This window comes from Vidua chalybeata, chromosome 5, assembly GCF_026979565.1.
Source record: "Vidua chalybeata isolate OUT-0048 chromosome 5, bVidCha1 merged haplotype, whole genome shotgun sequence".
NCBI lineage: Eukaryota > Metazoa > Chordata > Aves > Passeriformes > Viduidae > Vidua > Vidua chalybeata.
In genome coordinates, this window is record NC_071534.1 from 34203808 (window position 1) to 34221981 (window position 18174).

Below are 18174 nucleotides of genomic sequence, written 5' to 3' on the forward strand. Positions count from 1 at the left end.
TTAAACTAAGCCAGGATTTTTTTTGTTTTCTCCAGGCTGCATTTCACTGAAAATCTGTTAAGAAGCATGCACACACAGCTACAAGGCTGTTTTCTGTGAAACAGTAATATGGATCTTTCTCATCACACTTTCTCACAAAAGCTAAGAGTATAAAAAAACTCACAGAGTACAAAATATTCAGTATAAAAAAAGACTTGTCTCCTGTCTGTCAAAAGAGGAAAAAAAAACCAAGCAGATAGAGATCATGAAAGGACACAGTACATCCCTCCTCACATAAGGAATTGCTAGAAGGATTTGCTTTTGCCTTCCAGCCCATCATCTGAGATCCTGCCAAATGCAGCCTCTTGCAATTCATCACTTAATATTTTCTTAACAGTCCTGGCAAAGAGGGAAAAGCTGAATGATGTTCAGAATTACAGGAACTTTGTTTTAAAAGGATGAAAAAGAGGTAGGAACTTGTAGATGAGAGAGGGAGGATATTGCTTATAAATGATGAGTTGGATGATCCAAGCTGCTTTCCTCCTTTCCTTCAAGGCCCATGGTATCTCTAGGGGGGCTAACAAGGATGTTTTTGAGACAAGAAGGATGAGCTTACACCAAGCAGACCAATAAAAAATTTCAGACAGCCATGCTTCTCTTTCAAAGGCATTAGTTCTTATGGCATATGTTTACTACTACAATTTATTCTGATAGTAGAGTATAAAGTACATTTCTACGATCATATCTCTTTGCTTCCAGTGTTTTCTCAGACACAACTGAGAGCAACTCGCTCACATGCTCATGGATGTAGAGGATATTTCCTACAGAATAGACAGCCTATGTGCAAAGGACTTTACATATAAAGTGACAGATTCTAAACTGATTATTTCAAGCTAGGACTGAAATCCAGGGATAGCAATAGATAGTTCCCTGCCAGACATCATCTCAGCAATTACCAGTGGTTAGGAAACATACAGAACAAGCATAGTTACATGTAATTAATAAATGCTCAGACAGAACAAACAAAATAGCTTGTGATGTTAAATGCGTGTATTGTATAAAAATAATGCTGTCAGAATGCACTTGTGCCAGTATCTTGAAAACTCCTGGTGTCCTCCTCACCTCAAAAGATATGGTAGAATTGGGACAGATTCCAAAAAAAGCAGCAGGAATAAGCAAGGATATGACACAGTTTCTGCAGAAGGAACATGTAAGCAGATTAGGACTCTTCAGGCTGCAAAGTGAGTAGTTGGGGAAGAGACCTCTATCTGACCCAGAAGAGCTAGAATGATGTTAATACCTTGTTCAAAAGGACTGACACAAATATAAAAAAATTACTCATATCTAGAACAACCCTAGATGTCTTTCAGAATATGGACTGCACTGGCATGAAAGAATTTACTATTCCTCCCCGACTGCATATACTGTCCTAAATCCCAGATTCAGATCACGAAAATACAGATTTCAGCCATGCAATCTGCATAGCTCACACCTGTCTTTAGCTGAGCTTCGAATGGCATAATGACAGCAAAACATGCTCCTGTTCACCTGACATTTGGTTTTGCAAGTCTGTATTGGATAGGGTAACAGTGAAGTTGATCTATCACTTGCAGGTTGTTCAGAACCAAAGAAATCAATTGCTTATTGATTTGTGTTATCATGATCACAGGTCACCCAGCCACCTGGTGTTCTCCACAGTCACTGCTCTATTACATTGTAGAGTTGGCTTAAATTTGCTTGTGGATTCATGGGGCTCTGTGAAGACTGCAACAAGATATATATGAAAGCTTATTTTAGTCCCTTCATCTTAGAGATCTCTGTATCTACATATTACCCAATATTCAAGGGCTCTGCCTCACCTCCAGATTCATTAGGCAGAGCTTTAGTTGTAGCAGCATAGGAACTTTTGTCCCCTTTTAAATCAATACCATGCTTCTAATTGTTCCTTTCAGTGGATATTTGTAAGTTTTAAGGGTTTTTTTAGCTTTTGTTTGTTTCAATTTATTTTTTAAATTTGCTTGGCTTTTTTTTTTTTTTTTAATCTTGTGTTGAGATAGGAGTGTGTTTAGAAAACCTTAAATAGTGTTAGGATTGTTGCTTCTGATCTAAGTGCTTCAGCAGTAGCTGAAGGAAGTACTTTACACTAAACAGCTATTGCCACTGAGACCATCACTTCTCACCAGCATTTCTCTGTTTGTAATCATGTTATGCTTCTGTGCAAATACTGTAATTGTCTATACAGAAGAGCAATTTTAAGAGGGTGTTTAATGCTTTTTTTAGCCTCTTTTAATGTAATTTTAGCTGCAGGAAACACAAAGAAGGCAGCATCACACAAACAGCCAGTTTTCCATAGATCACCAGGAAGCCATGGGAAATAGCAGCAGATGATGGGCTAATTCCAATGAATAACCTGAAGTAAAAATGTAGGCACCTCATTAAATGCATCCAGAATCCGGTTTAGCACTTCTTTTGTTGGTATGAAAATCAATATCATCTGCATTTCTACAATACTTCTTGTATTTGTATTTTTTTTTTATTAATTCAAAAAGTATTTGTCAGGCAAAGCACTGGAAGCAGCACTGCAATGAAGCTAAAAAACCCCAATCACTAGAGGTGTGGTTTGCAGGAGATAATTACAAACCCCTGCAGGGCTACATAGTACAGATGAGTGCTGCTGGTATGGTGATTATCCCATGGAGATGCCTTATTATTATTAATTTCTTTCAGCCCTGTGTATAAATAATTTATGTTAGTAAATTACTTTGATCTCTGATGGAAACAGTAAGTTAGTGTTAGAAACATCCAGCTGGGAGTTTCATAGTCATTAACCTATTCATGTATAATGTTTATACACCAATCAAAAGATTCTCTCCATCTGAGCAACTTCATAACTTCATTATTTTTAAAGAGGATGCAATGGAGCGGAGCATAAACGACAGAGACAGTGCTGCTAACACTTCTTCAACTTAGAAAAAGCTATTTTTAGTCCTGTTGAGAATCTGGACTTTTTAGAAATGACTCTTAAGTGGCTCCTGCCTGTTTTGTGCTTCTCCTACTCAGCAGTAATCATGTTTCCCTTGACAGGACACTCTCCTAATGAGCTACAGAGAAAAATGCTTTTTGTGCAGATTACTCTCATTTGTACTACAGAATCTCTAACAGACATATCTATGTCATTAATATAAACATTCTCTACATTTTTTTGTGGAAGATATTATGAGAGAGTTGATGCTTGCAGTTCTCTTAGTAAAACAATACCAAAATAACAAGCCACAGCACCATATGCTTTTCCCTAATTGGATATAAGACAAAAAACAATTAGTATAGGAAGAATATAAACACAGTGAGGTGGGTTTCCAACTTTGATACCTGGTTTTGATTGTGAATATTTGCATAAGCCTGAGAGAAATACAATATGATGTGATTTATGGGCAAAGACCCCAAATAATATCATCTTACCCTAATCAATATTTACAGTGAAAGATTACAATGTTCCCTGTATAGTTTTCACAGCAACCAAAATGTTTTAAAACTCTGTGGAGAAGACAGAGACAGCATAAATGTGGGTTATGAGCTAAATTAATGTCTTCCAAATTCAGGAAACCCAGGTAAACTGTAATGACAGATAGAATCTCTAATCCCAATGCCCACGCTGATGGACTTCAGACAATTTTCAGGCCACCACATGCTGTCTGCACATGGAGATCTCAAATCCAATAAATTCCTTTTCTGAGCATGTAAGACACGATTACACTAAGCCTCAAAAAGTGTCACAATAATACTAGTGACAGAACCACATGGATACAGAAATTGACAACATAGACTGGTCCCAACTTCAGTTAAGCCACAGTAATAAGCAGGTAGAATTAGCAACCTACATAGCTGGGATCTAGAATTATGAAAGCATTGCTCCTTCACACCCATAGAGCAAACAGGGATCACACTGGGGAAGGGCAATAAAGAAAAAAATGGGTGCTCAACAAACCAGTAAACATGAACTTTTATTGCTACCACTGATGTCTGACATTACTAGTTCCAAAGACACTGCATTTTTGATAAATACATGGTCAAAGAACAAAGCAGAACATTTCAAACCTGCAATAGGTATAATCAGGAAAGAAAGAATATTTTCCTCTTATATTTGCAAATCAGGGCCGAGATGATCCCACAATATGAAGATGATTCTGCCACAATTAGGCAAAGGAGTGGGAAGTGAGCAATAAACTCCTAGACCTCAGTTTGTAGAATCAGGCTAGAAATAGATGGTGCAGCAGGGAAAGATAAGGGAGGGGAAGAAAAGCTGGAGCTTTCATGTCAGCCCTTATGGCATGGTGGAGACTATCACATGAATATGTATGCACACTAAGTATCACTGTACCCCAAAGTCTGTGCACTACTTTTTGGATAAAATACCAGGAGTGGAGAGGGGAGGCAGAGCTCTCCCAACCCTTTCAAGCAAAAGGCTTATTGCAGAAGTACCTGTTTCAGACTTGCAAAATGTTATCTATACATCCAGTCAATATAAACCTAAAGGCTTTAACAACTATACCATTAATCTGGCAAGCAGAGTAATTCCTTTGTTGTCTGAAAGAATTTCATGCCCATGAAAACAGCAACCAAGCTGGAAGTAAACAAGTGCTAAAAGCCCCTGGAGAGAAGGCAGAACCATCTTCATTATTGTACCTACTGCAACTTTAAAGAAAGTATTTTAAACCAGTAAAATATGAACAGACAAGTGCCCCACTACATGATTCCTTACTTTATGATCAGTCAGTGTTTTGTCTTACAAAACGGAAGTACAGAATGTCTGATTAAATGTCTCTCCTGTTTGCTTTTACTAACTTTTTCTTTTAGAAGAATCTTCATAGATTACACTCTCCAAATGTGCACACTTGGCCACAAAAGGAGGCCCCTGATAATGTAAGTACAGCTACAAGACATCTAACAAGTAAATCAAGCAGCAAAGTGAAATAGGTTATAGAGTGAGACCTTAAAAGAAACAGAATTCTCAAGGCAAATATCCATAGGGCTCACTTTGGACCCTGTAGAAAAGCAACTAGCAGTGACAATAGGCTAAAGAAGACACGGAAAAGAGATTGATATTAGGCGAAGAGAAAATAGAAATAGAAGTAAAGGTCCATGAGGCAAATTTTAAAAGGGAGAAGTTCTAGGGCAGACAGGGAATAATCTTTCAAATGAAGAGAATTCATTAAAGGTATTGGGAGGTGGTATCTGTAGACACACAGTCATGCTATAAAGTATAAGTGAGAAAGAGCCAAAAGAAAGGGCTTAATTGCATATTGCTTTTGACTGATTTCCTTACCACAGTCCTACTCTGACTCTTTGTGATACAACCTTTTTTTTTGCCAGCACTACTTTTTACCTTTGCTTAAAAGGAACAGTCCTATCAGGATCTTTATCTGGAAAGAAAAAAAAAATGTACTTATTTTTATTTCTTCCCCCCAGCTCCGTCTGAACAGCACTACTTGAAACAGAAATTCACTACACATCTCTGTCCTCTTATTGCAATATATATATAAAAAATAGTGGATTGCATTTCTTTTAATTGCCATAACTATGTAATATTCCCCAACATAATGGTAAATTAGACATGAAAGCAATTTGGGCAATAAATTTGAACCAGCCAATGTTATTAAAAAATTAACAAACTAGGTTTTTTCAGTTTCCTCCTTTTAGTCCACTTACTACATTTTCTAACTATTTAGAGTATTTCAATTACTGCTTTCTAAAAAGCAGAGAAAATGGAAAGAGAAAACACTATTGTTATTATTAGTAGAAAATGACACTTCACAGTCATCAGTTTAAAAGCATCACAATGAGATGCAAAATGAGAAGTGCTGTAGCTGAAGGCAGCTGAAATCAAAGATTAGTCAAACCACACTCTTTGATTTCTAGACAAGAGACTGTGCTGCCAGACACACCAAGTTCTTAATGAAACAAGAAGAAAATTAATTTCTCAAATAAATGAGAAAGGGAGGAATGAATGAAAAGGATCATATACGGCTGAAGGTCATGGCCTGGTTTTCCGTAACTCTTTGCCTACACACAAATGCTTGCACCTGGCTGCTCTGCTTTAATGATTGCCCTTCTGTTTTGCCACTTGCCTTCTCCTTAGCTCCTGCCTGATCATATTTCTAAATGCCACTCATGTCTATGCAGACCATTGCACAAAACAAAATTAATTTAACTGAATGGCACACTAATATTATTACTTTTGACAGCATGGAAAACCTATTAACTACAGTATGTCACAAGGCTAGTCTTCTAGTGAGTAGTTTAAGTACAACATTGAAAGGAAATGTAATACATTTGAAAGATTTTTTTTCTTGGCTTATCAGACATTGAGAGAAGTCAAATCACAAAGCTTTTCTCTAATTATTAGAATATTATATATGCACTGCAGTCACTCTACAGAAAGTCATTGTCCTCCTGTGATAGGGTAATAGGAAGCCATACACAGTTCCCTTGCTTGATTTGAAATTTCCTGTAGTAAGAGCATTTTAATGCTCAGTTAATGTAGTGTCTACTACCAAGTGTGTCTTTAGTTTCCAAAGGTGATTGAATTAAAAGCTTTAGATTATGAACTGGAATTACAGCATACATCCAAAAATATATAGAATCAGTAGACAGTCAGGAACTGCAATTAAGAATCAAAATAATTAGCAACTTCTTCCTTGTAAGAGGTATGACTGCATGTGGTATTGTAGGAAAAACCTGGCATGAACAGAGTCCTTGCTACAACAACCATACATTATTGATTACTCCAAGACAGAAACAAGCTGATTTGAACAAACCAGTAAAAGTGGGAATGATTGGTATGATGGAACAACTAATCATCTGTGGCTGCTGGTAACTACTGCTGAAATTCATCAGTACCAAGGAAAGACTATCAGGTAAAATCAGTGCTTCCATTACTGAAACCATATAGTATTATGTTTCTATTTGTGCTGCAAAAACCATAAAGAGAAATTCAGTGGAATTCATGGATTACCTTCACAGGCAGCCATCTTCTTCCCTTTCCTGAAACTTCAAACTACTAAGACAATAAGACCTATTACTAAGACATTAAATAAATGTTGAATGATGCCGTTTCTCTCCTCTCTTGCTTGCTGCAGTGCCAGTTCAGCTTTCATGTTCCTCCATAGTATCCCCTAGCACTGCTTCCAGCTCCCTTCTATGATCCCCATCACAAACCCCACACAACAGAGCATCCCCCTCCAAAATCTTCTAAATCGGCAATTAGGAAAGAGGCAATTACATACTGGCATTGTTTTAAAACTAGAAGCTTGCTGGCTAGCTAGGGGCAGGCAAACAGAACATACCATACAAACCCATCATATGCTCAAGGGTTTCCCTGAAAAGGGCAAGAATCTGAGGATCCATCTTTGTTAAGAAACTGCATTCCTTTACACTTACAGAAATTTTCTCACCTTGCTCTCCAACTTCCAGGGCAGCATGCAACAGTTTTACACCAGAACCAGTTTGTGCCTTTATTTTCATACAAAGACAACTTAGGAACACACAAAAACAAGGATTCCTGCTGCTCTACAACAGTGACCTGAAAAGGGTTGTACACCAAGGACTGGCAGAGCCAAGATTAAAAGGAACTGGATTAGCTACTGGGAAAACCACAGACAGCTGATCTAAGTTGACAGCTGTTAGGTGAAGACTTGTGTGGGAGGGGTTCCTGCTCTCCCTTGGGAGGCAGCAACAGTTTAGAAATCAGCTGCTGCTCTCCACCCCAGAAGAGCTGTCAATCAATGTTTAGCATACTCCCCAGTTCCAGAAAGTTCAGTTATTCTGTTACCCCCATTGGCTCCTGTTAGAATACCACTCCTCCTCTGTACCCCGATTAGTTCTCTGTATGTCACCCCACTCTGTCTCCCCCCTTTACCCGTTGCCCGTTGGCTGTTCTGTACCCTAACCACTCCTACTCCTTTGCCCTTAATACCCAGCCCCGCCTTTCCTCGGGGCCTTCCGAAGTTCGCTCCCTTCTGGAGAGTTCCTGCGACGCTCCTGAAATAAAGCCTCTAGGAATAAAGCCACTTCGGAGCCCTCTCGTCCTTACGGTGGAGCTATCCGGGTCCCGCCACATCCTCCCCGCGGACCAGTCCTCTGAGGGTTTCCCCCCAGACAGGCTGGGCACCCGGGTGAAGCCCGGAGGACTTGTATTTTAATACAAGTGGCGTCCCAAACACGGCGACCACTGCCCTGGTCACCGAGGAGCGTCTCCCGTGAGCGTCCGGATCCGGGACCCCGCGCTCCGGGACTTCAAGCGCCGTTCGCCGCCGCTTCCAGGGGCAGCTGTACTTTGATTGTTAGAAGGCTTTTGCCTCCTGGCGCTGCTGACAACTCGTGGATATCCGACCCTGCAGCTTCGGGGGAAGCGCCGGATTTCACGAGACCAGCAGCACTCCACCGCCCCGCCACAGCTTTCTTCTTTTCGCCGCGTCCCGGTGCTGGTGAGTTTTGCTGCTCGAGGCGAGCAGCCGACGCAGGCTCTTTCTTTTCTTTTCTCCTTTTGCTTTGGCCGGGGATCTCTCTTGCAGCGGGAAAAATGGGCAACCGCCTTTCCCCTGCACGACGGGAGTTTTATATCCAAGTTAAGTCCGCCCTTGTGTTGGGGAATGTTTCATTTAAAAAAGGGGTTTTAAAATCTTTTGTTAAATTTATTTTCGAACACTTTTCTGACATCTCCATGGACGATGTCTTTTCTGTTTCGTTTTGGGGGAAAGTTGGACATTACATTTATGATGTTCAAGTTACGGGGAATTTTAAAGTGGGGAGATTTTTTCCAATTTATGATTCCATCTTTAATTTAGTTAAATCGAAAGGGGAAAGTTTGGGTCCCAGTTCTCCTACCCCTCATTCTGCCCCCCCCCGCTCCTAACCCCGCTTCCCCTAAGGATGGATCGGGAGACAGATCCTGCCAGAATGAGGCACAGGGTTGCTGCCATCTCCCTGCTGCCTCCCGTGCCACCCTGTCCTCTCCTTGTGTTGGGACTGGCCACCCCAGCACGAGCCCTACCCACTCCCTCGTTCCACGAGTCCCTGACCCCAGTTGTATCCCCAGTTGTCATGGTTGTTCCAATGCTGTTTTAATACCTCAAAATGGCGACGGCCTCGTGGCCGGTCGCCACACAGCACAAAAGGGCGCCTCCTCCTCACCCCCTCGGGTTCCCGCCACTGTAACAGCTCCGCCCCCTCCGTCGGTTGCCGCCCCCGCGTCGGGTCCCGCCCCCCATCACGCGTCGATTTCAGTGACGTCGGGGCCCTCCCATCCTGCCTCCTTGACCACGCCCCTGGGTGGGCCCCGGTGGGTGGGACAGACCTGCCGGAGGGCCACGCCCCGGTGGGTGGGTCAGGCCACGCCCCCTTTCATGTCGCCCCTGGTTCCCACGCTACCGGAACCAAAAGGAGGCCCAGCCGGAAGCAGGCCATCTTGGCCTGCAGGGTCTCCCGGGACCCACCGGCAAGGGAGAGACTCCGCGCCCTAGCCCGTCCTGCCTCATCCTCGGAAGAGGATGAGGACAGTGATAACCCCCGGCAAACAATCAAGCCGGGGGAGGCCTGGGCCCGGATCCGGGCCGAGGCCATCAAGGATGGGGACCTAGATCTCGCAAGGGATCTAGGTCCATTTGCGGCACCAGTTGTGCATAAGAGGGGAAAAGAGCCGAGGTGGGAACAGTTACCATACGTGGAAGTGAAGGAGTTGAGGAGAGCCGCAAAAGATTATGGGAGAAATTCTCCCTTCTTTAAAAACGTTTTAGATCTGACTTTTTTGGGACATTGCCTTGTACAACACGACCTTTGCTATATAGCGAAGGCCCTGCTGTCCCCCACAGAATTCCTTCTGTGGGAGATACATTGGAAAAAATTGATTAAGCCTCTCCTAACAAAGTATGATCTCAGGGAGGTGTTAGGAGACGGCGCAGAGGGACTTGAAGCTTTGGCAGGGGAGGGGGAATTTAGCAGACCTGAGGACCAAATCCTCCTTCCCGAGAATTTGTTAAGTGACATAAGGGACGCTGGGAAGGAGGCACTGCTGAAAATCCCCAATGGTACCACCCCTCTCCAAAACTTTTCATCAGTTCTTCAAGGCCCTGATGAAACTTTTATCAAGTTTGTGGACAGGTTAAAGGAGGCCATCGACAGGCAGATTGAGAACGTCGAGGCCCGAGAAGAACTTCTGCGAAAGATGGCCCTGACCAATGCCAACCCGGAGACCAATAAGATCCTGAGGGCTCTTCCCCAGGATCCGGAGCCTACCATTGCTAAGATGGTAGAGGCGTGCACCAAGGCGACTTCGATGGAGCAAAGAGTGGCATTTGCGGTGAGCAAAGGGGTGGGGGAGGCGATGGTAGACCTGATGAACACTCGCTGTTTTGGCTGTGGCCAGTTGGGCCACATCCGAGCGAACTGCCCACACTGGCCGCCAGATACGTCTTACCAACCCTACAACCCCTCCCCGAGACCAACATACAGGAATCCCCGCTTCCATCAGCCGGGAAACGGAAGGCAGAGCGCGGTGATGGGCCGTGCCATGACACCAAATGGCCCATCCCAGGACCTGGGGCTGCCATCTCTCCTGGAGAACCACGGCCCCAGCGGTACACTTCTCCGGACGTCCGCAGCCAGGAGGACGGGCTCCGGCTCCTCAGAAGAACCAGGCAACTGAACTGCGCCCGTCGCCAAGTCCTCCGGACCAGCCTTCACGTCATGTTTCCAGATGAGGACTTGCTTCGCGTCCCGGCAGGATTCCTGCCACCGCCCTACTGTGACTACCCCACCACTGTCTTGCTGTTAGGAGACACCGCCAACACGCCGGATGACCTCACCGTCATCCCAGAGGTCGTCTACTTCGAGCCAGGGACAGAGCTCACCGTCTCCGTGGTATGTTACCAGCCTCCATTCTCCTTGCCTAAGGGGTCTGCTTTAGCCCTTTGCTACGTCTTGCATGTCCACACAGAAGACACCGGCATGGACCTTTCAACAGACCTTTCTTCGGATTTGGACTCTTCGGCCTTTCTTGTGCAAAATGTAAGCAGACAGAGACCTATTATTAAGACTTCTTTTGTTTTACAGGGAAAGTCCATCTCACTAGACCTGATGGCAGACACCGGCGCAGATGTTACCATCATTCCCCAGGCAGAGTGGCCTCGCAACTGGGAGCTGGTGTCCCCTTGTGGCACAATCTCCGGCGTGGGAGGTGCTGTCAATTCCCGCCGGAGCAAACATCTGGTATGTGTGGAGGGGCCGGAGGGTCAGGTTGCCACGATTAGGCCTTTTGTGGTAGCTTCCAACATCAAATTGTTGGGTAGGGACGTTTTGTCCTAGTGGGGTGCCCGACTTGACATCCCTAGTCCTGCTTGGGATTTTTAGTCTGGGCCACTGCGGAGCGCACCTCCCCACCGCTCAATTGGAAAACTGACACACCGGTGTGGGTGGACCAGTGGCCCTTACCATCTGAAAAATTAAAGGCGCTCAATGAACTTGTGGAGGAGCAGGTGCGCCTGGGGCATTTAATACCTTCCACCAGCCCCTGGAACACACCTGTCTTTGTGATTAAGAAACCCGGCAAAGACAGGTGGCGCCTGCTCCAAGACCTACGCAGGGTTAATGATGTCCTCGAAGATATGGGCCCCTTGCAACCAGGCCTTCCCTCTCCCTCCATGCTGCCCCGGGATTGGCAGCTTGCAATCCTTGACATCAAGGATTGCTTCTTTAACATCCCTTTGTATCCCGGAGATGCTCCCAGATTTGCCTTCTCGGTTCCCTCCATCAACCAAGGAGAACCATATAAGCGCTATCAGTGGACCACTCTGCCCCAGGGATTGAAAAATTCCCCTGTGCTCTGCCAAACTTTTGTGGCTCAGGTCCTTTCCCCGGTCCGTCGCCTCTTTCCCGAGGCAATCTTTTTGCACTACATAGACGACATTTTAATTTGCGCCGCTGACGCGACCTACTTGAAAGCGGCCTTGGAAAAGACAATAAAGACCATCAAGGACTCAGGATTTCCAATTGCAGAGGAGAAGATCCAGCTGTCGTCCCCCTGGAAATATTTGCGCTTCCTAATCACAGGAAGAACCGTCGCGCCCCAGTCCCTCACCATCAAGGACAACCCTCAAACCCTGCGGGACTTGCAGCAGCTCTGCGGCGCCATCACGTGGATCCGACCGCTCCTAGGACTCACCACAGAGGAGCTGTCGCCGCTGTTTCAGCTGCTGAAAGGCGACGGCGACCTGGCATCCCCACGCCATCTCACCCCGGATGCCCGTGAGGCCCTGGAGAGAGTCGCAGCTGCCATCAAGTCCCGCCAGGCACATCGGGTCGTGCGGTCCCTCCCCATCAACTGTGCCATCTTAGGTAAGTCCCCAAACTTACATGCCCTCTTATTCCAGTGGGACAACAGCCAGAGGGACGCACTCTTAATCATAGAGTGGTTGTTCCTCCCACATCAGCCTGCAAAAACGGTTACACCTTTTCCAGAATTAATGGCAAAACTTATTATCAAGGCCCGCCAGCGCCTCCGGACCCTCGCAGGGTGTGACCCAGCATGCATCTATTTACCATTAAATTTGGACCAATTGGATTTCCTCTTACAAACAAATGAAAATTTACAGATTTCGGTAGACAGCTATCCTGCTCAAATTTTAATACATTATCCCAAACACAAACTTTTTAAAGACACCTTGTATTTGGCCCCAAAATCTTTCAAAAGTAAGATTCCATTGAAAGGTGCTCTCACGGTGTTCACCGATGGGTCAGGTAGATCCCACAAGTCGGTGATCACCTGGAAGGACCCGGACAGTCAGAAGTGGGAGTCTGACGTCCAAATAGTTCAGGGTTCCCCCCAGATCGCTGAGCTTGCAGCAGTCGTGAGAGCCTTCAAAAAATTTCAACAACCTTTCAATCTCGTCACTGATTCGGCATATGTGGCCGGGATAGCAGAAAGGGCTGAACACGCCCTGCTCAAAGAAATTCAAAACAAAGTATTGTACAGCTTGCTCTCAAAACTCATTTGGCTTATCTCACACCGGAAGCAACCGTATCACATTCTGCATGTTAGGTCACACACAGACCTGCCAGGTGACATCACTGAGGGAAACCGGAGAGCAGACGCCCTGGCGATGCTGGCCACCTCCACCTCTGTAAACCCTACAGTTCTAAGACCCACCTTGCCAGATGTCCACATGCAGGCTAAGATGAGCCACGCCTTTTTCCACCAGAATGCTCCGGTGCTTTGCCGTCAGTTTAAAATCTCCAAGGAGCAGGCGCGGGCCATCTTAGCCACATGCCCCAATTGCCAATCCCACGCCCTACCATCCTTAGCGATGGGGGTTAACCCCCGGGGATTGGGGGCATTGGAAACCTGGCGAACAGACATAACACACTTTCCCTCCTTTGGGCGGCTGAAGTACATCCATGTGTCAGTAGACACGTTCTCGGGGGTAGTGTTTGCCTCCACCCACACGGGGGAAAAAACAAAGGATATCATCAAACACTTACACATGGCTTTCTCCACCTTGGGTGTCCCTAAAACTATCAAAACAGATAATGGACCAGGGTTTGTGTCCAAGCAATTCATGGAATTCATGCAACAATGGGGCATTGACCATATTACAGGTATCCCACACAACCCTACAGGACAATCAATTGTAGAGAGAAAACATCAAGAAATTAAAAAACTACTAGAGCAGCAGAATGATTCGGCCCTTACCACGAGCCCTGTAGAGAGGTTGTGCAAAGCCCTATATGTTCTCAATTTCATGAACTGTTCGGACCGCGAGCCAAACCCCCCGATACTACGCCACTTTCATAATAACACCAGGTCGCAGTTGAAAGAAAGACCACCAGTGCTCGTGAAAGACCCTGAGTCCAGGAACATCAAAGGTCCGTACCCGCTGATAACGTGGGGGAGGGGGTATGGCTGTGTCTCCACAGAACAGGGCCCCAGGTGGATCCCAGGCAAGTTTATAAAACCATACTGGGAAGACATCGTGAAGGAAAGCCACCCCCCGGACCACTCCCCTGAGACGACAGCTCCAGCGGATACCACCGTCGCCTGGAGTCGGAGGAAAAGGAAGGGAAGCAGACCCATCGACGTCGCCACAAGGACTTTGATAACTAATCGATACTTCCCACCGGCTTGGACAGTTTACCCCCTGACTCCATCCCCAACCATTCCTTACCCTTTCCCATCCTACCACTTTCCTTGCCCCCCTTACCCTCACACCTGACCCCACATTTTTTCTGTTTCAATGTTAATTTAAACGGGGGAGGATGGGGATTTGAGGGGACCCTTGGTCTTACTTCTTTTTGTATGTTCGAGTTATTAGATTACCGACCACCCAGATGGCAATTACATCAGCCAGAACACCCCGCAGCGACCGGCTTCCTGCAGCTGCCTTCGTCACCATCTTATGGCTCCACCTGGCAGGAAGCTGGCTCGTGCCACAGCCCAAGGAAAACGTCTGGGTCACGCTGGCAAAGTCTATAGGACAAAAACAGCTTTGCATGGCCATGGGCAGTGTAGACAGTCCGTTGTCTACATGCCTGGTGGGAGTCCCCCTGTCCGAAAATGATTTTCCGTTCACGGGGATGAAACTCAACGCGGCGGACTCCTGGATGAGTTGGATGAGGACACTACCACAGGCACCACAGGAACCCCAGGAATTGGACCTACCGGGGTCCACAAGGGTCCACTTTTGCATTAGGTTTTATACTAAGGCCCCACAAACAAAACCAGGGCAAAACATCAAAGACATAACACCAGCAAATAGAAAATACATCAATGAGTGGTGCAATTACACAGGCCCTGTGTTGTCCAAGTCCTACCCATTCCCTAAGGAGCTCCCTCGAGGTGTGTTTCTCATCTGTGGGGACAGGGCGTGGGCTGGGATCCCCTCCAATACCAAAGGGGGTCCCTGTAGCCTTGGCAAGCTTACGACGCTAACCCCCAACAAAACCCAAATTCTGGATTGGAAGAAGAAAAGTCAATTGGCACGCAAAAAGCGATCGTATGGTGAATTTGACCCAAATTGCGATTCCGAAATTTATGATTGGAGTGAGGGAAAGAGGGTTGCCGCTTCTATTTTTCTACCACGGTACGCGGCAGTGAAAGTCCTCGGTGAGATTTCTCACCTGGGGTGTTGGATGAGTAAGCAGGCCAACGCTACGTCTGCCGCATTATCAGACCTCTTGGCAGAAGAAGAGACCACCAGGCACGCCACCTTACAGAACAGAGCGGCCATCGATTTTCTGCTGCTCGCCCACGGCCATAGCTGCGAGGACTTTGAAGGAATGTGCTGCTTCAATCTGACATCGAAGAGCACATCCATCCAAGCCAACATCCAGCGGATCCAGGCGTTAGTCAAAGACTTAAAGACTGAAACCAGGGCTGTGGATGCGGTGAACAAGACCTTCTCCCAGTGGGGTGTTCCTGGGTGGGCCGTGCCAATCATTAAAGGTTTAATTTGGGTTTTGATTATTATTTTCTTAATTTCTGTAGCCTTAACTATCTTTAAGAAAATGTTAACGAGGAACTTGGGGAATGTTTTTTTAATAAATCAGAAAGGGGGAGTTGTGGGAGGGGTTCCTGCTCTCCCTTGGGAGGCAGCAACAGTTTAGAAATCAGCTGCTGCTCTCCACCCCAGAAGAGCTGTCAATCAATGTTTAGCATACTCCCCAGTTCCAGAAAGTTCAGTTATTCTGTTACCCCCATTGGCTCCTGTTAGAATACCACTCCTCCTCTGTACCCCGATTAGTTCTCTGTATGTCACCCCACTCTGTCTCCCCCCTTTACCTGTTGCCCGTTGGCTGTTCTGTACCCTAACCACTCCTACTCCTTTGCCCTTAATACCCAGCCCCGCCTTTCCTCGGGGCCTTCCGAAGTTCGCTCCCTTCTGGAGAGTTCCTGCGACGCTCCTGAAATAAAGCCTCTAGGAATAAAGCCACTTCGGAGCCCTCTCGTCCTTACGGTGGAGCTATCCGGGTCCCGCCACATCCTCCCCGCGGACCAGTCCTCTGAGGGTTTCCCCCCAGACAGGCTGGGCACCCGGGTGAAGCCCGGAGGACTTGTATTTTAATACAGACTTGTAGCAAGACAGTTCTCCACCTGTATTTTATCAAGGTGAAGATTTTCTTTCATGTAAAATTTCACCCAAGCCAATGTAATCTTTTTCCATTCATTGCTTTTGTGCTACAAGCACATGCAGGACTAGAAGACCCTTTCTGTATCACTGTTTTTCATTTAGAAGATTTTCTCACACTGTCCCCTTTTACTGATTTTTGTACTGAAGATTTTTCCAGAGCATCGGAACTGCCTAAACATGAGGGAGGGTAAAGGATATGCAGCTGGAAAAGAGGCAAGCTGAAAAGCTCAGAAAAGCTCCTGTTCTAGTACTCCCTAGTTTGAGGGAAGTCAGAAATATGTATTTATCTCTCAGATATGAAATGATTTATCAGATAATTTCAGTATTTTTCCTTTGGTTCCACTTGAAATGAAGAAACTAACACATATCTCCTACTACAATGCCTTGCATTATATTTCTTAAGTTCAGCATATTAAATATTTGTGTTCAGTTCAAGAATGAGGTTCTTCAAACCAGTGCTACATATTCAAATCTATTGACTTACCCTTACTAGGCTTATATGCACTTCTTAAACTAAGCATTCAAACATTTATTTTTATGAAACTACGGAAAGACATTAAAGTGTTAGATAAAGACATAGTGGCAAACTCCCCTTTTGTTACTCTACTACTCACTATTTCACTTTGAAAAATCTGTTAACACTTTCTTTAGGAAGACAAGGCAGCTCATCACAGGTCATTGTAGGAATCAGAACCACACACTCATGTTTGTATTAATTGTATTAATCTCTTCAGTAAAATGAAAGAGTTCATTGCAGGTAGCTAAAAATCTAGGACAGAAGACTGCACTTATCGTAAGATCTCTGGCTTGATGATGTTCCTTTTTAATAAACCTTGGACCACAAGGGAAATAAGGCTGAAACAGTGCTAACATTCTACTTGTCTTACTCAAAAAAGGCCAAATAGGATAAAGGTGGTATCTATCAGTCATTTGTCTTTTATCAAACACAGATGAAACAAAAGAAGAATTCATAAAAGTTGTAATAATATTGATTTAAAGGCTATAAAATATTATTAATGTATGGTCACATTGTTTTATGGAAAAAAAAAAAGGTCTTTTCAACTAAAACCAGATTCCCTCTTTGGAAATTTGCTTTATGAAGGAAGCAGGCACATTCTTTTTCTTTTTTGTATTCAAGGTCTACTGATGTTTTTATAGGTAGGGAAGATATTTTGTTTACAAAGGAGGCAGGTGATATAAAAACTGTCATAACAGTAAATCGTAATGCAACAGGTTGGTCAGAAAGAAAGTGCTCAATCAATTACCTGTAACCAGTTACAAACAGGGCATTTTCATATAGCCAAAAGCAAATTTTCTATAGTCTAAGACAAAGAATTCTAGACTTTTTCTGAGGATCTTCTGAATCAGGAAAGGTATCTTACAAAGCAATACCTCCTACTGAGGATTCAGGGTTATAAGCTACAGACCATGAACTGCTAGTGTAATGCTGTGCAAAACAATCAACAGTAGACATGATCAGAAGAGGCTACTGACTTGGTCTGCCTGCCAAAGAAATAAAGTATACTGCACACAGCTCTTATGTACATACATTTTTTTTAGATGCTGAAAAGTACAAAGAAGGTAAAAAGTCACGACTCTTACTGGAAAAATGAAAACCTGATTTTGAAAAACATAAAAGATTAATTTCTGATTAATTTTCTGAAAAGAATATTGGACATCATTGATTATAGTGAATAAGTACTGTAGAGGAGAGCAAGCATCATGTATTAAATTGCTTGAATCTACTGAAGAAGGGTATAACAATAATCAGCATCAGAGTAGAATCCAGTAACATCCAAGTAACAAATAAAGTACACATTTTAAAGAGAGATAGAGTATTGCTGAAGCTATAAAAGGATGTGTTATTTTCTTCATCTACTTCTTAAAATCAGAAACATTCAAACACTTTGGTCTTAAAGCCCCTCTAAGAATTTTCCAGTGGAGGTGCAAAGCTGCCTATAACAAATATTGCTGAGAGGTGAGAATCAGACAGTTTCTAGCTTGTTCCTTGTTCCAAAAC

General features: G+C 44.5%; 2 protein-coding genes across 5 annotated transcripts in view; one reads left to right on the forward strand and one right to left on the reverse strand.

The window, feature by feature from the left end:
* Positions 1–18174, reverse strand: part of SYT1 (synaptotagmin 1) — a 341927-nt gene that overhangs the window by 50690 nt on the left and 273063 nt on the right. The window lies entirely within an intron of this gene.
* Positions 7591–15956, forward strand: LOC128788017 (uncharacterized). Its single transcript, XM_053942710.1, has 2 exons — positions 7591–8462; positions 14340–15956. The coding sequence occupies exon 2, from the start codon at positions 14356–14358 to the stop codon at positions 15628–15630; it is 1275 nt and encodes a 424-aa protein (XP_053798685.1). The 5' UTR covers positions 7591–8462; positions 14340–14355; the 3' UTR covers positions 15631–15956.